Source organism: Lepidochelys kempii, chromosome 5 (genome assembly GCF_965140265.1).
Source record: "Lepidochelys kempii isolate rLepKem1 chromosome 5, rLepKem1.hap2, whole genome shotgun sequence".
Lineage (NCBI taxonomy): Eukaryota > Metazoa > Chordata > Testudines > Cheloniidae > Lepidochelys > Lepidochelys kempii.
Genome location: NC_133260.1, coordinates 69914211 through 69938476, shown reverse-complemented (window position 1 = coordinate 69938476; position 24266 = coordinate 69914211). Strand labels below are relative to the sequence as shown.

The window sequence follows — 24266 nt, the reverse complement described above, 5'->3', positions numbered from 1 at the left end:
CTTTTGATCTTTCTCCTTCCTTTTTGTTTTCTAATATATATAAAATAAAACATAAGAATATTAGGATTATTTGTTCCTTGGTTATATGTGTTATGTCACATGACTATGTCATTGGCTCTTTAATTATGGGGGATTTATTTTATTTATTGTTGGAACAAACATTTTGGGTGCAATGGTAAAAAGTTATAGTACATTTTTTTGTGATAGCACACTATTTTAATATTATAAATAGATTATAACCACCATTATTATAATGGTAGTTCAATTCCTTTTTGCAAATGCTACTCATAAATTAGGTATATTTGCCTGCATAAACAATTTAACCCAGACGGTTTCTATATTAATCAAACTTTTTGTTCAAACTGTTGTTAATTTTGATATGGGATTTGTCAAGCAATGTAGCCAGATGTTTGGGAAAGCCCAGGTTAAAATATATAAATTCATTAAAAACAAACCATGGCAATATTAATATAGATTAATAGCTATGCATGTAATAGCTAAAATGTTTTATAATGTAACTGTATATTTTTGGCTACTGGTGCCATAAATGATTAAACATAATCAGTTTAATGCAAAGATAAAAATCAAGTCTCAGCTAAGTAATATGGTATTAGGATTGACACCCCAACAAAGGTGCACCCTAAATTTGACTTTGAGAGCTTTATCTTAGATCAAACTCTGATTGGTATGTGATTGAGTCAACTAATGGTGATTAAAGTTGATGCAGAAAGTCCACATTCTGCAAAATATATTCTTCACAATACACCAAATTGGTGAAAGTGTGATGAATGGAAGGAGACGGGATATATACAGGCTATCACACATTTGTGAGTCAGCTGGTCACTCCTGTCCAATTTCTTCAATTAAGGGAATTCGGGGTAAGGTTGGGGTGGGAAGGTAGATTAAAAAAAATCTACCATGCTAACCATTTAAAGCTGTACCAGAAAAAAGACATTGCAAATTTAGGTATTCCTGTAAAGACCAACCTCTGTCCTTCAAGAAGGAAATGTGGAATTGATCCTTTTGGAATTTGGGGGAGTGTAACAGGTTTACTTGGAACAGGAATATCAATTTGGAACTTGGTGGCTTTTGAAAGAATTAGAAGGCAAATTAACTGTATGGCTCAGGAAAAAGCCAACAAGGTAGTTAACCTAATATTAAAAGGCGATACAAGTTTTAGCAATAGAAGAAAGATTTACAATTTTTGACATGCATGAGATAACAAGATTGTTTGAGACAGACTAAAATTAATCAATTAATAGAACACAATAATGATCAGGGAAGAAATCAATATATGGGGAAGGAATTATCTCTTCTGCATATGGTGACTGTAGTAAATATTATTGCAAGCACCTTACAATTTTTAGAATTGGGAAAAGTGCCCGACCTTAATTAAGAATGGACATATCTTAAATTGGTATTGTCCCAAATTCATTCAAAGAAATGGAGGAGAGAAAGCAAAATGCCTGACTAAATGTCAAGTGATATTATGTGGTGCAATTAAAAACCTAGGATTTGGGACACCACATCCTAATCATAACTCATGTTACTTATTTAAGTAAAATATGTTGCAACTCAAAATCTTTGCATATCTTGTTCATGCTGTGTTTGACCCAGATAAGGATGTATTTGGTCAACTAGCTGCTATTTACTCCATAGGTTGCCTAGAAGACAACATTATTAAGGAAGGACTGAAATTACCCTTCCTGGTGGTTTATCATCAAGAAACTTAGGCCTGGTCCATACTAGACAGGTTGGTTTAACTATGTCAGGGGTGTGAAAAATCCACATTCCTGAGCGGCGTTTGTTAAGCTGATCTAAGTCCCTGTGTTGAGCTAGCTACCATCTCTCGGGGAGGTGGGTTACCTTCACCGATGTGAGAACCGCTCCCATCAACGCAGGCAGTGTCTATACTGAAGCACTACTTAATTGGTGCAGATGTGCTGCTGTAGCATTTTAAATCCAGACATGGCAAGTCCCGCAGACTGCCCGTTACTTTCAAAAGGAGCGTCAGTGGGTCTGTAGGTGTAATGTATTTGAGGTAACAACCCCACTGTGTGGCCAGGCAGAAGGGTACCTATGGAACCTACTGAAAGCTAACTCAACAAGTGTCATGTGCAGTGCAACTGACCAAATGGAAATCTCCCATGGAGCAGGAGACCTACAATGGAAAGGGGCAATATTGTGTCTAACAAGTGAAAAAGATTTGTTTATAATAGTCAAATTAGGTGTCAGGTCACAATTCCAAATTTCTGTTTTAAGCCAAAACTACATATGATTATTGGGCATACAGCAGTCTCCCTTGTAGCTGTGTTTGAAAATGAAATTGTTATCCTTTGTAACCTAGATTATCAAGAGCTAACAAGGCAGAGTACCCCCAGTCTTTCTTGCATCCAAACAACTGTTAGATTTACAGCTAAACTAATTGTTAGAAAGAAGAATGTGCATTTAATTGACATTAGTAATGACATGGACTAAGCGGAGCAAATACTGAATAAATTATTAGATGGAACAGATGACTTATTACCAAGCCCTTTATGAATGAAAATTGGATTAAAAGGAAGAATTGTCCAAGGAAGTATGATAATGATGTATGGGAGGAAGGATTATAACATTGTCGGGATATCGAGAAATACCAAGAAGTCAACCTCAATTGATCAATACTATCCCCATTCCTTCTCAACCATGGTTGCTCCAACAATCCATCGCCACTGTAAAGATCACCCTGTGTTATGGATATGTAAACATGAGCAGAATAAAGCCTTGGCAAGTACCAGAACATCCATATATTTCCATCCACTGGTAACAGCCAGTAAAAACAGCTTACCAACCACGAGAAACTCCATTTAAAAAAAAAAAAAAAAAAGCAACCATCCCTAATTTAGGTATTAATAAAGTTTTCTGTGTAGTAACATATATAACTATGTTGCATGTAGAGCTAATCTAATCATCTGTGTGATGGGGTTCTTATTCATTCTTATTTAGAATCACCCCATTAAAGGGGGAGACTTGTAGCCAAGAATAAAATATATTAAGTATATTTAGGATATAGAGGTGAAATATAGGTATTAATAAATGTTGTAATGCAGGTTGTATAAGCCTGAGGCCTATAAGGCATTCAGTTTAGCCACACTAGGTGTTATGCCTCAACCAAGTTGGTGTGACTAGGTGACCGAAAGACAACCCTGTATCAGTAAATTGTAAGATTACAGTAAAAGATATGCTAAGTGCTGCTGATCTGGAAACTACATGACAATGGACTAGGAAATGTGCTGCAATGTGTCAGTAAATATCACAAGATGACGGATGATAACGTTTTGGGGGATTCTGTAGTAACTTGAACGTGCTATGGTAACCTATTGACATAAATGTTATACTCCTGGGGGAATTCTGTGCCAAAAATTAAAAATTCTGCAAAGAATATTGTAAAATTCTGCAAATTTTGAGTATCAAAATAACACTATATAATCACATCAGTTTCAATTATTTTGGTAATTTATTTCAAAATACCTGTCAGCAACTATGTGTAACAATACAGATACACAAATATTCCCCAAGGAAAGAAACCTCTACAACAACCAGTTCCTGCTTCTCTGCCCCTCTCCTCCAGAGTCCAGTTGGGGATTCAGATGCTCACCCCCCTCCCGAGCCCAGTCGTGGGCCTTTCCCAAACCCAGACATTCAAAACCCCTATCCCCCAGAGCCCAGCCGCAGTCCACGCCCTGGTCCAGAAACTCACAACCTCTACCCCTCAGAGGTGATCTGCAGGGGGGCCCCAGCCCAGACACCCACATCCCCTGTCCCTCAGAGCCCAGCCAAGTTGCCCCTCCTAGCCTGGACACACACACTTCCTACCCTCTTAGAGCCTAGGGATACAGAGGGAGAAACAGCCTGATGCTGGGTCCCAGGCTTGCACAGAGTTTCCTGCTTGGTGCCGCCTCCTTCCTTCAGAACGTGCTGGGAACTGCAGCTGCTGGGAACATTCCAGTTCCCTCCCCTTCCCTCTGGCCTTGCCTTTTATTTGTGAGCTGGGCTCTGCCGAAGCCAGCAGCCCCTAGGGGAGGCCAACATCTCTGCAGGCCCTTTCTGTGGGGGAAAAATGGAAATTCTGTGCACACAACATTAATTTCTGCAAAATTCTGCTTTGCACAGTGGCACAGATTTCCCCCAGGAGTAATGTTAATGAGAATTAAGGGAACTAAGAGGGTAGCCAGTGAAAAATGGGGTGCCCCTAATTAGTGGGGTTTGGAAATACGGATAAGGAAAAATGGGTTGGAACCTTTGAGCCTTAAAAGGTGGAATCATAACTCAGCATAAAAAGGTGTTGCCTGGCCAGTGTGCTGATGGAAGGGGAATGCACAGAGCGCCCTAGGATGACAATCATGGATGATGATAATGATAATGACTAACCCTTCAGGGTCCCCAGCAGGTGATATGAAATGTGAGATTTAAGTGGTGCCAGTCTTAGGGCTAAACATTTTGCACTGTCTTACTATCTACTGTTGTATTTTAGTGTAATTGTTTATCTACGTAGTGGATTTGTTAATAAAGGGACTTGTGATATATTGCTTCTAGGGTCTGTTATTCTAGGGATACTGATTATGATATTCCTGATTCTGTAGCGCTTGGGAGACCAAACCTTTCTTGACCACTGTGGTCTCAAAGATTGGTTAATATTAATTAATCAGTCAATCAATCACCAATCCATCATTAAGGCTACATTAGAGCCTTTTGACATCTTTTCCAGTTGTGAATGAGCCTGTCACAGAATATCTTATTTCGTATTTCATGGTTACAGATGAGGAAATAAGTCTTTCTTTGCCCCTAGAATGTACAGTTAGCACGGCAGAGCCCAGGAAACTCTTCAACTGTATCTGTAAAGATTATTTTTGTGTGAATTTTCGCTTTAAAACTATATTTCTCAATTATGTTAACATTTTTCCACAGTATCTGTCTTATATATTAAAATATGTGTATTTATTCGGTTTAGTATTGTTACTTGTAAGTCAATAAGGGAAAAGTAAATATTTAAGCCACTGGAAGGTGGGGAGGGAACTTGCTATACCTTCAGAATGGATGGAAACACTAAAGGCAGAATACAGACTAACACGGCTGTTACTCTGAAAACTAAAGGCAGTTTAAATTTAGATTTGTTTAAAATGTACATTTGAATTTATACCCATTCATCAAAAGAATGAAGCTAACTATAAATTTGTATTTAAATTTCAACATAACAAACTGAATATTTCTCCCAACATCACTGTAACGGGTTAGGTCACAGAGACCCACTTGGAACTGTCACCTGATGTGCTGAAACTACCTCTGAGCCTGTTTTCCCCGGTTGCGTGGGACTTCAGAGCCCTATCTTGTTGAGCCAGACATGCTAGCCTGCTGCAACACAGACCCGGGGTCTGAACCATGCTCCCAAAGCTGCAGACTAAACTGAAAACAGTTCAGCAAGTACTCCTGTCTTCAGCACCCAGACACCCAGCTCCCAATAGGATCCACACCCCAAATAAATCTGCTTTACTCTGTATAAAGCAGGGGTGGCCAACTTGAGTCTGAGAAGGAGCCAGAATTTACCAATGTACATTTCCAAAGAGCCACAGTAATACATCAGCAGCTCCCACCCCATTTCCAGCGCCTTCCACCCAGTGGCAGCCTTGCCAATCAGCGCCTTCCCCTCCCTCCCTGCACCTCCTAATCAGCTGTTTCATGGTGTGCAGGAGGCTGGGGGGGGGGGGGAGCGAGGGCATGGCAGTCTCAGAGGAGGGTGTGGGAAGGGGTGGAGTGGGGGCAGGGCCTGTGGTAGAGTCAGGGGTTGAATAGTGAGCACCCCCCCGCACATTGGAAAGTTGGCGCCTGTAGCTCCAGCCCCGGAGTCGGTGCCTGTACAAGGAGCTGCATATTAACTTCTGAAGAGCCGCATGTGGCTCCGGAGCCACGGATTGGCCACCCCTGGTATAAAGATTATACAGGGTAAACTCATAAATGGTCCACCCTCTATAACGCTGATAGAGAGATATGTACAGCTGTTTGTTGCCCCAGGTATTAATCACTTACCCTGGGTTCATTAATAAACAAAAGTGATTTTATTAAGTATAAAAAGTAGGATTTAAGTGGTTTCAAGTAATAACAGACAGAACAAAGTTAGTTAAGCAAAATAAAATGAAACTCACAATTCTAAGCCTAATACATTAAGAAACTAATACAGGTAAATCTCACCCTCAGAGATGTTCTAATAAGCTTCTTTCACAGACTACACTCCTTCCTAGTCTGGCCCAATCCTTTCCCTAGTTACCATCTGAGATGGAATTAACAAGGACTGTACCAAGGGAATTTCTCCTGACTGGCAGCCCCCTTTGTTCTGTTACACCCACTTCTATAGCTTTGGCCCAAGGTGGGAATCTTTTGTCTCTCTGGGTCCCCACCCTTCCTTCTAAATGGAAAAACACGAGTTTTAAGATGGATTCCAGTATCATGTGACATGGTCACATGTCACTGTAAGAACTTATTCTTCATTACCCACATACACAGGAAAGCTTGCAGGTAAATAGACCCATTCAGAACCAATTGTCCTAGTCAATGGGAGCAATCAAGATTCCAAGCCACCATTAAAGCCACTTTGCATAATTACAATAGGACTTCAGAGTAATACTTCATATTTCTAGCTTCAGATACAAGAATGATACATTCATACAAATAGGTTGAACACACTCAGTAGATTATAAGCTTTGTAATGATTACAAGAGACCTTTTGCATAAAGCATATTCCAGTTACTTTATATTCACACTCATAAACATATTTCCATAAACATATGGAGTATAACGTCACAATCACATATTGCATCTTAGTCTAGTCATCACTGCACTAAGATTAGTAGGACCAGGGTGGATAAAAATCAATGATTTTTTTTATTTAAATCTGATTTTTTTCATAAAATGCTTTTTGAGGGAAAAAAGATAGATACATTATAGCTCAAAGATATCTCATCATGGAATAAGGATTATAAATTCTAATTCTATAGTATGAGATAATATATTCATGTAACATTTAAGACAAGTTTTGTAAATGAGTTCGAATAGTTCATGGATTAGGGAACCAATCTTATGGGGTTCCAGGGACTTCTGTGTTAATTGTTTAGGTTAATCTTTCTATCTACCCAATGGGACTCAGTGCTTAGTCTAGAAGGTACCATCAGAGATGCGTAGTTTTGCAGTTCTCAAACTGTGTATTTGTCTCTCCAGAGATTAAACATGCTTGTTAACAGTAAAAATGTTTTAAAATAATACACAGAGGTGAGAAATAACAGATCCCAACTTTATTGTCTCTCTGCAAATTTGTGCACACAGAGTCAATCCCTTACTTCTCTCTACAAGTGCAAAGTTTCAAAAAGTTCAATGAACAGAAGATTGTTGGGGGCGGAATAGATCTGGACAAGGAGAAGTCTGGAGATGAATGTGAGAAGGGAGGGACAGGCGGTAAAACAATAGTGAAACAGTTTGAGCAGCATATTCCAGGAGTCTTGAGGTCTTTCCGAGTGTAGCCTTCATTGATTTGAGGTCTACCATACCATTCTCTCACTAGAAGGGAAACCTATAACGGCAGCAGGCCGTAAAAGACACCCAGTTTTGGAATAAGAACCATTCAAGAAAATATGTTTGCTGATGATGTTTTAAAGAAAGTCACATCAGTGAACTGGTAGAAGTCACTTAAGCACTTGGATTCAGAGACTGTTGAAGTGATAATCTCACTTTTAACAGCAGTAGCTTCTTCTGCCACTGTAGAAAATAAGTATTTCCTTTAGACTAATTCATTACAAATTGAGAAATTGTTTGGGACCTGAAAAAGCAGGAAAGCTTGTTCTTCTTTTCCAGATTATGAACAAACAGGAAAATGAAAGTGAAGTTGACTGAGTTAGCTGCAGAAGCCAATATTTTAAGTTTCTCATGTTGGCCTCTGGCTGACATAGTCCGTTTAATTTTTTAAAAAATATTTAATTTAACTATTTTAGTTTAAAACAATTTTAACAAAAACAAACCTGATTTTAAAAAACTTGAATGTTTAACTAAATTCAAAAATTCAGATGCTTGTTTTGTTAAGATATTATATGTTTGCTGTTGAAGAAAAAAATCCAGACTACATAAATGTTGTTGTTTTAGTTAAAACAATTTAAACGTCTGTCTGGTGATGTTCTCTTCCTAATACAGCATGGCAAGAAAATTCTCCAAATATTAATGATTAACTTGTTGAATTGGAGATAGTTTACCTCCCAGTGACTTCATAAATATCTGTTTCAGTTACCTTTGATAAATGAAATAACCAATCATTCATTCATTTTCTGATATAGCAGTAAAACTAATCTGAAAAGTTTTCCAAATAAATCACTTAAAAATGTATAGTGTGTGCCTTCTAAAAATGAAACCTCCATCTATCTCTGAGTTATGAAGAATATGTATTAAGGTTATAACAACCAACAAGAATGCACTTTTATGTAGAAACCATGATTAAATGGAGTCTTCCTGACTAGTGATTTAAATCACTAGCCCGCTGCTGGTCTGGGGTTCTGGCTGCCAGCCCCTTGCCAGCCGGGTCCCGGCCGCAGGTCCTGCTCAGCCTGCTGCCAGCCTAGGTGAATGGAACCCCAGGCTGGCAGCGGGCTGAGAGGGCTGGCAGCGTAAGATCAGCATTTTAATTTAATTTTAAATGAAGCTTCTTAAACATTTTGAAAACCTTGTTTACATACGACAATAGTTTAGTTATATAATATATAGACCTTTCGAGAGACACCTTCTAAAAACGTTAAAATGTATTACTGGCACGCAAAACCTTAAATTAAAGTGAATAAATGAAGACTCAGCACACCACTTCTGAAAGGTTGGCAACCCCTGGTGTAGGTACTCCACTTCCCCGAAAGGTGGTAGATATGTCAGCTGGAGGGCACTGTCTACGCCAGGAGTTAGATCAGTAACTATGTTATATTTACATAAGTTGCTAGAGTAGAACAAGCCTTAGAGTGGCTGAAAATTTGGCAGGTAATGGGAAAAAATGAAATTTTAGCTTGAATAATTGTAAAATATTGTAGATCAAAATAGTTAGTGGAAGAGAGACATTTGAAAAAGTGACATAGGTTTGATAGCTGACAGCAAGTTGTCACCTCTGGCAGGGCTTTGCAATATTATATGGCAGCAAGAAAGACCAGTGCAATTTCGGGCTGTGTAGACAGTGATGTCACAGAAGAAGGATGTGATAGTCCAGCACTATAAAGGTCTGAGCTTTCACCTGAAATACTGCATTCTGTTCTGGAATCATCCATATTAGCAAGCTAAAGCTATATGGGAAGGAGTCCAGGAAATGGCAATGAAAGTGACTTAAAGTGGCAGGAGAGACTAAAATTACTAAATGTTTCTTGCTTTAGTGACTGCTAAAAGTAGTAGGTCAGAGGAGAGAATATATACCAGGAAAGAGGATTTATTTAGAGTGATTTAAGGGGATGAAATTAAGTAAGGGAAATCTTAAGCAGAGTATCTGGAAAAATGTCCAGAGCAGAAGATCATTTGGACTGTGGAATAGTCTTTCAAAGGAAGTGGAGGAAACTTAATTGCTTGATGTTTAAAAACAGGATTGGAGGAAGTGTAGTATAGGGAATTTTGCTCTCCCACTGTCCATGCTGTACATCATGGGATAAATAGAGGACCTCAGCTTCCATGATTATTGATTTAGTACCTGTCTTGAGTGCTAAAGTTACTCCAACTCTGAAATATAAAAGGGGGGAAATGTGATCCTGAAAGTCTTTCTCTAAGCTTTCAGGAATTCCTGTAAATCTCATGAAACTTGATGTGCATTTAGTGTATAGATTAAAGTATATGTAAGTTAAAATACTGCTCCAAAATGAGAAGAGGTCACCCGTAATGGCTATCCATATCTTCAATAATGAAGCATAAATAATAAAATGATTCATTGTTTAAATAATTTATTTAAGATGCTATTTGCGTTTAAATAACTTCTCAGAAAAAGCATAAGTAACAAGATCCAGACTCACATAGTGCCTTTTCTTAGTGATGAAGTTCAAGCACAAGGGAAGTCCTTAAATTGAGAGAGAATCTCCCAGGAACTTCCAGATTTGTATCTTTCCCAACTTGACATGAATAATAACTTATATTATCAATCTGTAATTGAGACACAACCTGATTCTCCTTTAAGGTGCTTTATAGATGCTTTGTAACTGAGTTCCTAAAACTTATGTGAAATTATTCCATTAATGTTTACCTTGCACGCATTTTTCTTTGTGTTCACCAGCCAGAAATTCTCCAGATTTGCCTTTTAATACTGAAAACAATATAACCATTGTCTTCCTCAGAAAAAGTCTAGTACCCAGATTACACGTTAAAATCATGACAGTTACAGTTCTTTAAACTTTTCTTTGAGAATATTGACATACCTGCAGCCCAAATGGCTTCTGCTGGAAGCCTTTAGGTTGTAATAAGTAGCCCTCCTACATCCATTTCTTCAGTTGAAGTTTTTAAAGGGTGGTATCTTAACTGAGAGAAGCTCCAGGAAGAAAAAAATCCTTTTTTCTCTCCAAATTTTTTTCTTAGGACTGGCTCTGGCTTCATCCTGCTTGGAACAAAAAATTGCCTCCTTTGGTGTGTCTGTGTTGGCATAATTAATACATGCTTCAGCAGTGGTGTAGGTTTTTAAGAGAGGTAAAAACACCAGCACCCCATCTACTCTTAATATTTATACTGTTACCACCTGTGCAGTTGCACCATTCTTGGCAGTTGACCTAATATAGGTACTAACTTCGGTAGTAGAAAAAGTGCTTGAGTGCACATGAGGAAATCTCCTGATCATTGGCATCATATGTCTAAACAAACAACTTTATCCTGCTTGTCTCCACTGAACTGAGCATGGTTCTTAAAGAAAGAATATTTGTAACAGCTGGGAAAAATAGAACTTCCATTTGAACTCCAAATATATTTGCTGTCTTTGAATGTGGGCTCTCAGAGAAACTAAACTCCCTCTTGTCCTTGCCCCATCCATTTCGGTGGCTGTCAAGGTTACAAAAGCTAAAGTGTTAATTGAATATCCAGCAAAGTTAAAGATGGCCGATTGACTGGAAAAATTACTTATATGTAAGAAAGCTGCTGAACTTCTGAAGTATAGTTCTTTTAATTACAGTAATTGGGGAAATTATGCAACATGAGCACTTCTAAATCAGGCAGACTGCAACTGGAATTAACATTGCACCAGAAACTTTTATAATATCTAGTATATCAGCATTTTTTCCTATTCAAGTTTTCTTATACCTTTGACTGTATCTTCTTGGTAAAGTCAGTAGGATCCATTTAGCCTGGATCTTATTACCATAATAAGATCCCACATGAGTTATTACTTTGTATGGCTACTCTTAATAAAGTTACCTAATGTAAAGAATCCATCACTACCCCTTGTGACCTGGAATGTTTATTCTAGAAGATGTGCTCTGACTACCAATATTTTTCCCCGCCCCAGAGAGAGACTAACTGGAGCCAGCTAACTTTTGTGTTGTTACTGTTAGGCTTATTTTCAACAGTACTTAAGTTTGTGATAAAACTTCTTATGGTCGTGTAAAATGTCAGACCCATTAGCAGCAATGCATGTCATTTAAGGAAGAGCAATCAAGTGTTCTATGTTCTTTATTTGTAAATTTTTGCATATATAAGGAAAAAGCCTAATCACAAAAAACAGATAGTGTTTGTAGTGAAGATTTGAATTTGAGATATGATCTATTGACCTCACAGGGTGGATTGTGCAATGTTCAGTTCTGACCTTTTAAAGTTGTTGCTTTACGTGGCTCAAACAAGTGAAATTTTTTCTTTGAAGCAGCAATTCTTAAATCAGCACTTCTTAAGAAATACTGGATGTGAGCTACAGTTGTTCTTAACTCTTTTCTTAATCATATATTATGCCTTTATGACAAAATGCTAAGTTTATATAAAGTGTCAATATACTTTTCTTTTGCTTAGGGGACTACTGTAACTTCTGAACACTTTTTTTTTTTTTTTTTGTAGCATGCATTTAATAAAAGTAGATTGTTCTTTCAGCAAACCCTTTACGTAGATTGTTCTGAAAAACAAGTAGTTCATAGTTGTGCTTTGGATGGTTTATCAAATAACGAAATCCTAATTTTGCAGTGCTGAGTGTTCCAGATTGAGACATTTGTGTCACTCAGAAATATGAAAGGGATGAGAAATGATAAAAATCAGGAATAGAGCAAAATTTACTGTGTCAAACTAGTTCCTGATTTCAGTTGAGCTACATTAGGGATGAGTTAGGCCCAGTGTTTGTTTTTAAGCCTTTATTTACTGCAGAGTTTTATCCTGACAGGATAAAAATTAAATATTATTTAAAACAAGGAGAAAAGTCTGGTCAAGTGTACTTTTATATGCCATTAGCATCAAAAGAACTAAAATTTAAGCTGGTAGTGTTCACTGATTATATATAGATTTTAAAAAAATGTTCATGCCAATGCAGCTCAACACTTTAAAGAGGAAAAATGGGAAATTTATTGTGGAAAATGATTCCCTGCTCAAACAAATCAAACCGTAAGGGGAAGGTGAGGAATGGATTTTTGTTTTCCCTCCCTCTTATCTAATGTATTCAGTTTTTCCTGTTTTGTTTCTTGCAGGAATGGGTCAAGAAGCTGGCAAACCTGCTTGGCCCAAACCAGCAGGAGGCTATCAGACCATTACAGGGAGAAGATATGGAAGAAGACACGCGTATGTCAGTTTTAGACCATCTTTGATGAATCAAGACAGAAATTCAAGTCAACAGAATGGAGAATGTGAAGGATTAGAATTAGACGATGTTCAAAAAGAGAAGTCTTTATGTGCGTTCTCTGTAATTTCAAACTGAGACACATTTTCTTTGGGAGGGAACGGAGATGGAAATGTATAGAATGTTGAAAGTCATATGAACAAACTTCAGGTCATATGTTCTGCATCAAAAACTCAATGTGAAGTTTAATGAACATTAGTATTTATCTTGAAATGTTTTAATTTACTTCATAAAATAAAGTAGAGCAACACTGAAAGATTTAAATTTCATAAAATTTCACAAAACATATAATTGTAACCATGAATATGCCATAGAAATCTTATCTTACCCCAGAACCAGATTCTTGAATAATTCCCATGTAAGAGGAAAATACATCATGTTTATTTGCTGCCTCAAATAGAGCTAGAAAACAAAATACTTTACATTCCATGAGCCAAATTCTTCCATCATGTAAGTCCATTGGCTTAGCAGAGTTACACCAGAAGTTAATTCGACTATTTGTAAATAATTACAAGAAAAATATGAGAGCGAAAAAGAAATACTGAAATAGCAAATAGACATTATTTTCCTCTTTTCATGAATATTCAGTTTTCTTTGGTTTGCTAATTTTAAACTTCATCCATAATTCATGAGTTTAAAGTAGCATTCAGTTAGAATAATTGAATCTAGAAATTCAAAATGACCTATTAGATCATATGTATAGTCCCTCTTCTTTTGAGTCTATTATATATTCGTAAATGTTTTTGCAGTCTAGTCTTAAATGTGCCAATTAATATTTGTAAAAAGAAAAGGAGTACTTGTGGCACCTTAGAGACTAACCAATTTATTTGAGCATGAGCTTTCGTGAGCTACAGCTAACTTCATCGGATGCATACTTTGGAAACTGCAGAAGATGCATCCGATGAAGTGAGCTGTAGCTCACGAAAGCTCATGCTCAAATAAATTGGTTAGTCTCTAAGGTGCCCCAAGTACTCCTTTTCTTTTTGCGAATACAGACTAACACGGCTGTTACTCTGAAACCTGTCAGATTTAATTATGCAAGTAATATTTACCACTCTTTCACTTAAGAGACTATTCCAAAAGCCAGAAGATCTCACTTTTTTGGAAACTCTTCACATAATTTCATTTCATTATTCTTGAAAGCTTTTTTTATTGTGCTAAGAAATTCCTGTTCCCCTTTTGTGTTTACATCTTACAAATGTTCAGAGTGAGTTGTATGCAAATATTTACCTTATTTGCATCTTCGTTTTCTGGTAGATCAGTGCTAACCCCATGACTTTTTTTTTGCTTTTTTTGGTCTGAACTTCCTGTAGTTTGTCACTATCTTTTTAGATAATGAAGTGCCAACATTGAACATATTGTTTCAGGTGTTCAGAGGAGGTAAATGGTGAAAGGAATATTACTTCTCTGTTCCATGATATGACTCCTCTACAGATGTAGCTCAAACTTTCATTGACTTTTTGCTGCTATATTTCCTTGTAAACTTATGACTAATAGTAATTATGTGCTCTATAACCCTTAAGTCTCTTCTTGGCATTTCTACTTTCCATATTTTTCCCTGTCATTTAATATTTGTGTTTTGGATTATTTTATTCCCAGATGTATGAGCTTGCATGTTTCCAAGCTGATTCTCATTTTATACTGAGAGTACTGACCAAAACACAGGAGTTATCCCCTGCTAAATTCCATGCCATCTTCAATATCTACTTAAACAACCACAAGAGATAGATAGAAGGGACCTCACTATAATGTTTCATCAAAGGCAGCACCTCTAACAGTGCAGTATCCTTTTAGTTTTGCAGTGACAGCATGCCATGTAAGCCCAAATTCTAGTGTGGGAAACCACAACCCGCATCATTGTGTTCCAGAAATGAAAGTGCTATCAACTCACCCTTCTGACATGCCATATCTTTTTTCAGATAAGACTGAAGAGATAAATAAAAATGTTGGGCTACCATAATTAGAGGTGACACTATCTGTGCCACTTATAATTCAAGGTTCTGCAGAAATCTGAGTCTGTATGATACAAGTGTCTCAAGCAGCCATCTGGATTCTAATCGTAGAAATGTAGGGCTGGAAGGGAACTTGAGAAGTCATCAAGTCCAGCCACTTGTGCTGTGGGAGGACCAAGTAAACCTAGGCCATCCCTGACAGGTGTTTGTCCAACTTCTTTTAAAAGTTTCCAATAATGGGGACTCCACGACCTCCTCTGGAAGCCTGTTCCAGAGCTTAACTACCCCTATTGTTAGAAAGTTTTTCCTAATATCTAACCTAAATCTCCCTTGCTGCAGATTAAATCCATTACTACTTGTCTTACCTCCAGTGGACATGTCCTACCTTCAGTGGACATGGAGAACAATTGATCACCTTCCTCTTTATAACAGCCCTTAACATATTGGAAAACTGTTATCAGGTTGCCCATGGGTCTTCTTTTCTCAAGACTAAACATGCCCACTTTTTTCAAACTTTCCTCACAGGTGAGGTTTTCTAAACCTTTTATCATTTTTGTTGCTGTTCTATGGATTCTTTCCAGTTTGTCCCTGTCTTGCCTAAATTGTGGTGTCTAGAATTGGGGTCTCATCAGTGCCTAGTAGAGCAGGATAGTTATCTCCTGTGTCTTACATACCACACTCTGATTAATATACCTCAGAATCATATAAGCCTTTTTTGCATCACATTGATGACTCGTATTCAGTTTGTGGTCCATAATAATCTTGAGCTCCTTTTCCGCAGTACTACCATCTAGACAATTATTCCCCGTTTTGTATTTGTGCATTTGATTTTTTTCCTTCCTCAAGTGAGGTACTTTGCACTTGTCTTTATTGAATTTCATCTTGTTGAATTCAAACCAATTCAACTTGCCACGGTCATTTTGAATTTTAAACCTGTTGTCCCAAGTGCTTGCAACCCCTCCCGGCCTGGTGTCATCTGCGGATTTTTTCTGCATACTCTCTACTTCATTACCAAGTCATTAATGAAAATATTGAATCATACTGGACCCAGGACTGACCCCTGCAGGACTCCGCTAGGTATGCCCTTCCAATGTAACAGCAAACCATTGATAAGTACTCTTTGAGTACAGTCTTTCAATCAGTTGTGCACCTACCTTATAGTAATTTAATCTAGACCACATTTCCCTAGTTTGCTTATGTATTTGAATAATGTATAACATTTTTAATTAGATCTTTTCTTTTTCTTTTTCTTTTTTTTAAAGAATATACTTGGGTACATCTATTTAACCATGCATATTTCATTCTTCTTTATTCAAAACCCTTTTCTCAGATGTATACAAGCTTTCTGTGCTTCTAACAGGGGTTTAAATTTCATAAGTGCGTGCACTGAGTTATGCGTGCAACTGGAGGTTTCCATGCAAACTTGAATATAAACGTTCCAACCCTGATTTGCATGTGCACCAGTCAGAGATATGAAAGAATGTACACGCTTTTGAAGATTTGGGTCACTGTTCACTTCAAAGCTGATTGGATGCTATACTTATTTAACCTGTTTCTAACTTTTTCCACTCCGTTTTCAAAGTCTGCCATTCTTGATGTTCATTGTCATGTCACCATCAGAGGAGTCTGCCCTCAGTTTTACTATCAAACCTAATTGCAGTGAAATCATTGTTGCTAATTGGAGCCTTTACATTTACTTTCCTTGTTAATTTCTCCTTGTAAGTCAAGAATAGCATTCTTGCTTGCAAGTACAAAATAGGCCTATTTAAAATCCCATTTATGGTACCAATAAATGGCTTCTTCAGATCCTTGCAGAATGTGCATTTTTGCCCATTAATGTATGGGTAGTCTAATTATTAGCAGTATTATTATTAGCAGCAAATTTTTCAGTTTCCTTAACTTTTGAAACATACTAAATTCCTATAATTCTCATTTCAAACTTCTATTGTCTGAAAGCAATTTAAAAGAGGCTGCCTGCAAATGTGTTTTTGTTTATAGGGCTCTTACGTATTTCTGCTGTCATGAGTGAAGCTGAAATTGTATCATTTAAGTTTGTTTGTTTAGACTTAGTTTAATAAATGGAACCAAAGATATATTAGCTGCACATAAGCACACATGTGATAAACGTACCTGATCATTCAATTGCACTGTTGTTCCAGTCAACTGCCGGCTTTTTCATGAGCAAGCATTGTTAATGAGAAACTTTATATCCAGTTTGATCACTCCAATGTATTCTTTCTTGCGATTTTCTATGAAGGTCCCAATCCATTGGTTCAAGTTTGTTCTGCTTTATCAGATGAATCTTCGTTACAGAATGGTGGATCTGAAGTTCCTGTTGGTAGAACAGAATTGAGGCGAACTGTCGAGACAGACACATCACCATTTTTTCCAGTATGCTATAATCAGGAAGGCAATCAAACCTCAAGGAGCAGTATGAATCCTGATAAAATTCCTGAGGACTGTGCAGAATATACTTCTGGCAAGTGTAGTGATCTGAATGGTCAGAATGGAATTGCTTTTGTAAACATTGACTCCTATGAACCAGATAGCAGTGATGGAGAGGATGATGGTGCACAAGTTGATCTTTCCTTAGCAAAAGAAGAAGCAGGCTTATTTCAAGAAACGCTGGATCACATGCTTTCTGAGTTGGAGAAAGAGGTGGAGTCCTTCAGTAGCATACAGTCACGATTGTCTACTTTTAATCATAATGCTTCCAGAGAAGTTTTTGAAGAACTAGGACCAGTGCCTTCAATGAGATATTATAACATAGACTCAGATCTTGGCCATCGAAATAATAGGACATTTAAAAAATCATCTGCTGAAGACGAAGCTAGAGGAAAAAATAGCTTAAGTGGTAATGCCAGTTGTGAAACACAACAGAGAAAGATGATAGCTGATGTTGCGGTCAGGACCCCTGTAGGGCTTTGTAATGAACTGAATACCAGTGATGGCAAGACTGATCAAGGAAATTCACCTGAACTGGTAGTGAGACCTAAAGTTAGAAAACAAAATGCTACAAACCCATTGGATAGAAAAAAGCTTACTAGTGATGACGAAGCAAAAAGCAGTACTAGGAGGAGGAGTGAAATTTTGGAAGCCCGGCAAGGCAGTGCAGAACATGTCTTGAGAAATAGCAAAGAAAAAATGAATTCCAGTGTGTTCTTTGACCCAAGAGACTATGAAGATGCTCAAAAGAAAACAGAAAATGATCTAAAAACTAATGTAACCATCCAAGAAAGAACAGCTGTAGTAGATGATAGAGCTTTCTGGGATGAATTTGAAGATTGCAGCAGGCATTTACCTGGTTCCAACAAAGATGAAGACAGGTAAGATTTAATATATACATTATTGTAGCATCTTAAATTTGTAAAAATAATGCACTAATCTGAATAACTTTAGCAACTATTATGAGGTAGTAGTGGTTTAAAAAAGACAGAGTATCTTGGGAATGAATATATAAAATGGCAAAACAAAAAATTGCTCTCTAAATTGTTTGTGTCCTTGTCATGAGTTGCCATCTTTCTCCTCCTCAAATTGCTGTGCAATATTAATACCTGTTGCTGTACCGAAAGCCAGAAATGCATCATTGAAGATAGGGTTTTTTAATTTTAAAATATTAACCAGCCCGTTTTTCATTCTACTAATATGTAAGGTATTTGTGCCTCAGTAAGAATTGATAATTTAAAACCGCATTGAATTATAATTTTCTGCATACAGCTATTTGTAGAGAAAGATTACTGAAATAATGACCAGTAAATACTATCTGTAATTTCTTGCTGTAGAAGCATTTCTTTTTAAAGATGTGCACGGTATGGTAGAGAGACTTAGCTGCTACAGTTGTGTATTATACTAGGAGGGTTTAGATTTCTGAAACACTGACCTTCCTGCTATGCTTCAGTGTCTCCATTCTGTATTCAGCCCAAAGTGTACTGTAAGCTAAAGCCCTCCACATACCATGGAACTCTTAGGGCATGTCTACACTTGCCTCCAGAGCGATCGATCCAGCAGGGGTTGATTTATGGCATCTAGTGAAAATGCAATAAATCGACCGCTCTCCTGTCGACTCCAGTACTCCACCAGAGTAAGACGTGTAGGCGGAGTCGACGGGAGCGGACACAGTCAACCTACCGCAGTGAAGACGCCACGGTAAGTAGCTCTAAGTACATTGACTTCAGCTACGCTATTTTCGTAGCTGAAGATGTGTAACTTAGCTCGTGCCCACTCCCCCTTCTCCTCCCAGTGTAGACCAGGCCTTAGTCTCTGTCAGAAACATAGATTATCATCCTGCATTCCAAAACAAAATATTTTGAAGATTGGTTAGTGGAAATGCAGTTGGATGAAGTAAGCGTTTTGTTTTTGAAAGCTTATTTAAACTAATATAAAGAGAAATTTTGGAAGTCCTCTGTAGTAGCCTAATAACAGGGGTGACCAAACTGTGGCTTGTGAGCCACATGCGACTCTTTACCATTGACGTGCGGCTCGCGGAGCCCCCATTCTCCACCTACCAGAAAGTGGTGGGGGAGGAGTTTAGGACCTCTGCCTTGCAGTGGGGTGGTGGGGTAGGGGCTTCTGCCCAGTGTGTGTGGGGGTCTGTCAAGGTTCCTCCCCCACTCTGAACTCTAGGGTACAGATGTGGGGACCTGCATGAAAAAACCTCCTAAGCTTATCTTTACCAGCTTAGGTCAAAACTTCCCCAAGGTACAAAATATTCCCCCCGTTGTCCTTGGACTGGCCGCTACCACCACCAAACTAATACTGGTTACTGGGGAAGAGCTGTTTGGACGCGTCTTTCCCCCCAAAATACTTCCCAAAACCCTGCACCCCACTTCCTGGACAAGGTTTGGTAAAAAGCCTCACCAATTTGCCTAGGTGACTACAGACCCAGACCCTTGGATCTTAAGAACAATGAACAATCCTCCCAACACTTGCACCCCCCCTTTCCTGGGAAATGTTGGATAAAAAGCCTCACCAATTTGCATAGGTGACCACAGACCCAAACCCTTGGATCTGAGAACAATGAAAAAGCATTCAGTTTTTTACAAGAAGACTTTTAATAAAAAATAGAAGTAAATAGAAATAAAGAAATCCCCCCTGTAAAATCAGGATGGTAGATATCTTACAGGGTAATTAGATTCAAAAACATAGAGAACCCCTCTAGGCAAAACCTTAAGTTACAAAAAAGATGCACAGACAGAAATAGTTATTCTATTCAGCACAATTCTTTTCTCAGCCATTTAAAGAAATCATAATCTAACACATACCTAGCTAGATTACTTACTAAAAGTTCTAAGACTCCATTCCTGGTCTATCCCCGGCCAAGACGACTACAGACAGACCCAGACCCTTTATTTCTCTCCCTCCTCCCAGCTTTTGAAAGTATCTTGTCTCCTCATTGGTCATTTTGGTCAGGTGCCAGCGAGGTTACCTTTAGCTTCTTAACCCTTTACAGGTGAGAGGAGCTTTCCCCTGGCCAGGAGGGATTTCAAAGGGGTTTACCCTTCCCTTTATATTTATGACAGGGTCTCTGGACTTCTGCTTAATAGGGAGGAGGGTCTTGGGGCTTTAGCCCCACAGGGTGCACCTGCTGGGGCTTGGGGCTTTAACAGGAGTGGGTCTGAAGCCCCGAGCTGCAGCAGGTGTCTCCCATGGGGCTGAAGTCTTGAGCCCCGGCAGGTGTGCCCCAGCTTTCGAACTTTTGAAGACTGTTGTATGTGGCTCAGAGGGTCAGTAAGTTTGGCCACCCCTGCTATATAACTTTTAGAAGACTTCTCCTTCTTCCCATAGCTTCTGACTAGTTTCACTGACAATCAGTGTAGCCAGCTGTAGAGTGAAATTGATGAGAATCTTGCATGTTGCACTTTCATCTTCACTCTTTAGTTTGCCTTGTGTACCCCGTGACAGCAGCAACCTAGTGGTTCGGGTAGCTTGGCAAATATCCAGCAAATCCACCATGCATAAGCGTCTTATGCTGTGAGTAAATCTTAAATATTACAAAATGCATAAAATGTAATTTCTGTATTTGAGAATGACATGTAGTATTCGCTCTTTAATTTACTCATGTAAGAAAGACCAACTGCTGATATAATCCTCATTGAAGTTTTAACGATCATACTGATCTGCAAAAACTATAAATAGAAGAAATATCCATAGCTAGATAAAAACATAGGTGTAATACCCAAAGGAAGAATTATTCTAAAAGGATTATTAAATTGTTGAGATCTTAAAATCTTTTAAAAATACGTCTTCAACTTGTTGCTGTATTTTTTTGTTATAAAGATACTAACTACCGAAACGACATGAATGGAACATTGGGCTTGCCTCCTTGTGTTAACTTTAAAGACAGAGTTAAGTTTCACAGGCCATCCATAAACATGCTTTATGTAGCACTTTCTAGCCTAAAGATCCCATGGCAACTTTTTAAAACTACTACCAAATCTTACAAGCGTAGGTGCCTAAATTAGATCCCTAAATAAGTGGCCAAGGGGTGTGTGCGTGTTAAGAGGTGCAGAGCACCCTAGCTACCACTGAGGACTGTCACTTTTACTGGTAGGAATAGAGGAAAAAGGGGCAAGTTGTTGTTCACCTGTGTAATTTGGTAATTTCTTTTAAACACTTCACCCTGGTTGGTTAGGAAGTTAAAGGTCCTTTGCTGTGAGGGAATTCTTGAACTCTCTTCGTGTGTTGTTCAGGGGGGATTTGATTTAAATCATGATTTAAATCACTAGTCAGGAAGACTTGATTTAATCATGGATTTCTACATAAAAGTGCGTTCTTGTTGGTTGTTATAATCTTAATACATATTCTTCATAACTCAGATAGATGGAGGTTTCATTTTTAGAAGGCACACACTATACATTTTTTAAGTGATTTATTTTGAAAACTTTTCAGTTTGGTTTGGTTGTTTGGTTATTTCATTTACCAAAGTTTAATTAAAGCAGATATTTATGAAGTCATTGGGAGGTGAACTATCTCCAATTCAACAGATTAATCATTAATATTTGGAGGATTTTCTTGCTATGCGGTATTAGGAGGAGAACATCACCAGACAGACGTTTAAATTGTTTTATTTAATTAAAACAACAACGTTATGTAGTCTGGATTTTTTCTTCAACAGCAAACGTATAGTATTTTAACAAAACAAGCATCTGAATTTTTGAATTTAGTTAAACGTTCAAGTTTTCTAAAATCAGGTTTGTTTTTGTTAAATTGTTTTTAACTAAAATAATTAAATGGCATTTAAAAAAAATCGACTATGTCAGCCAGGTCAACATGAGAAACTTAAAATATTGGCTTCTGCAGCTAAGTATTGTCTTCCCCTTCATTTTCCTGTTTGTTCATAATCTGGAAAAGAAAAACAAGCTTTCCTGCTTTTTCAGGTCCCAAACGGTTTTTCAATTTGTAATGAATTAGTCCAAAGGAAGAAAATATTTTTTCTACACCTGCAGAAGAAGGTACTGCTGTTAAAAATGAGATTATCACTTCAGCCGTCTCTGAATCCAAGGTCTTAAGTGACTTCCTCCAGTTCTCTGGTGTGCCTTTCTTTAGAACATCATCAGCAAACATATATTTCTTGAATGGTTCTTATTCCCAAACTGGGAGTCTTTTATGGCCTGCTGCCATTATAGATTTTCCCTTCTAGTGAGAGAACGGTATGGTAGATCTCAAATCAATGAAGGCTAAAGTCAGAAAGACCTCAAGACTTCTGGAATATGCTGCTCAAACACTTTCACTTTTGTTTCTACTGCCTGTCCCTCCCTTCTCACATTGATCTCCAAACTTTTCCTTGTCCAGATCTATTCCACCCCCAACAATCTGCTATTCATTGAACTTTTTGAAACTTTGCACTTTTAGAGAGAGATAAGGGATTGACTCTGTGTGCACAAATTTGCAGAGGGATAGTAGGGTTGATGTCTGTTGTTTCTCTCCTCTATATATTTATTTATTTAAAACATTTTTGCTGTTAACAAGCATGTTATCTCTGGAGAGACAAATCCACAGTTTGAGAACTACAAAACTAAGCATCTTTGATTGTATCTTTTATACTGAGTCCCATTGGGTAGATAGAAAGATTAACTTAAATAATCTAGACAGAAGCCCCTGGAACTCCATAAAATTGGTTCCCTAATCCATGAACTATTGGAACTCATTTACAAAACTTGTCTTAAACATTACCTGAATATATTGTCTCATACTATAGAATTAGAATTTATAATCCTTATTCTATGATGAGATATCTTTGAGCTATAATGTATCTTAATTAAAACTATCTTTAGATAGGTTTTTTCCTCAAAAAAGCATTTTATCAAAATAATCCTATTTAAAAAAATTTTTTTTAAATCATTGCTTTTTATTCCCCCTCCTGTTATGCTTGGAACTTGTATGATATTCTCAATCAAAGTCTCACTTTCATGTCTTCCAAGAAAAATATATATTTCCCCCTTTGCGCATTACCAATTTCCTTTGTCTTTTACAAGCTGTTATAGCTAGTAACAGTTCTCTATTATAACAGTTATGCCTTAAATAATAGTGAACAAGAGTGTCAAGCGCTAGGTGACTGATGACCAAGGACATCTGTGGCCGCATTCATACTCGCATAACCTTTTTTTGGCTGCCTTTTGGGCGGAGAAAATAAATTTTTTGGGGGGGCCCACTTGTACTACTCAAATGTTGATGAGTACTTATTCACACAAGGAATCCCATTGAAATCAGTAGGATGCTATGTGAGCACTTAGTCAGTGTGAGTAAGGGTTGCACAACTGAACCCCCTTAGTGAGGGCTGCCAGCTGAAACCATTATTCAGCCTCTGTTAATTAATTCTCTAAGCATCCATGCTCAATGCAGCATTGTTCCCTTGGGAGTCTATTATTTATTATTATTGTTGATTTATATTGCGGTATCATCGAGGAGCCCCAGTCATAGATCAGGACACTGTTATGCTAGCCACCGTAAAAAGACAGTCCCTGCCCCAAAGAGCTTACAATCTAAGTAGTCTTAGTATCCTGCAAGCCATCTTTCATGTGTTCTGTTCTTTAAAAATACTGTTTTTTACATAGTTCTTTTGCAGTAACTTCACTTCTCCCTGCTTATCTGCTAGTGCTTGATGCACCCTGGTAGTTGACTAGGTTTGACTGATTTTACTTTACTGAGAAAGGGACAGCTTTGTCATATCTATCAGCTAGCCTCATATTATGTATCTGTCAATGTAGAGCTTCTGTCCTTTAGTTGTGCATGTGTTTTTCCTCTTGTGGATGATGATCCCTCACGCTAATCTTTGGGAGGTGATGGCATCAGTCAGCATCTCTATATATGGCTCCTGATTGCCACAAAAGATAAATCATTCTATTTCTAAAATACCTATGTTATCACCATGTTGCGTCCACTAGAGATTTCTTCACCAGATATGAAGTACTAACTGACAAAGTGGGGAAGAGAGAGAACATAAAAAAAAATCAGCCAAACCGTCATCTTCCTTCTTATATTGAAGAATGACATCT

At 37.8% G+C, this 24266-nt stretch overlaps 1 protein-coding gene across 11 annotated transcripts in view; it reads left to right on the top strand.

Annotated features, from left to right (window-relative positions):
* The window catches only part of PJA2 (praja ring finger ubiquitin ligase 2), a 117232-nt gene that overhangs the window by 34371 nt on the left and 58595 nt on the right, over positions 1-24266 (top strand). For 9 of the 11 annotated variants that reach the window (XM_073344665.1, XM_073344662.1, XM_073344661.1 and 6 more), the window contains 2 exons: positions 12672-12872; positions 17030-18098. In XM_073344665.1, the coding sequence (XP_073200766.1) occupies positions 12674-12872; positions 17030-18098 (1268 nt within the window). In that variant the 5' untranslated portion in view covers positions 12672-12673. Of the gene's footprint in view, positions 1-9; positions 1754-10597; positions 10708-12671; positions 12873-17029; positions 18099-24266 lie in introns of those variants that run through there. The other 2 variants (XM_073344663.1, XM_073344668.1) reach the window with 2 other exon arrangements.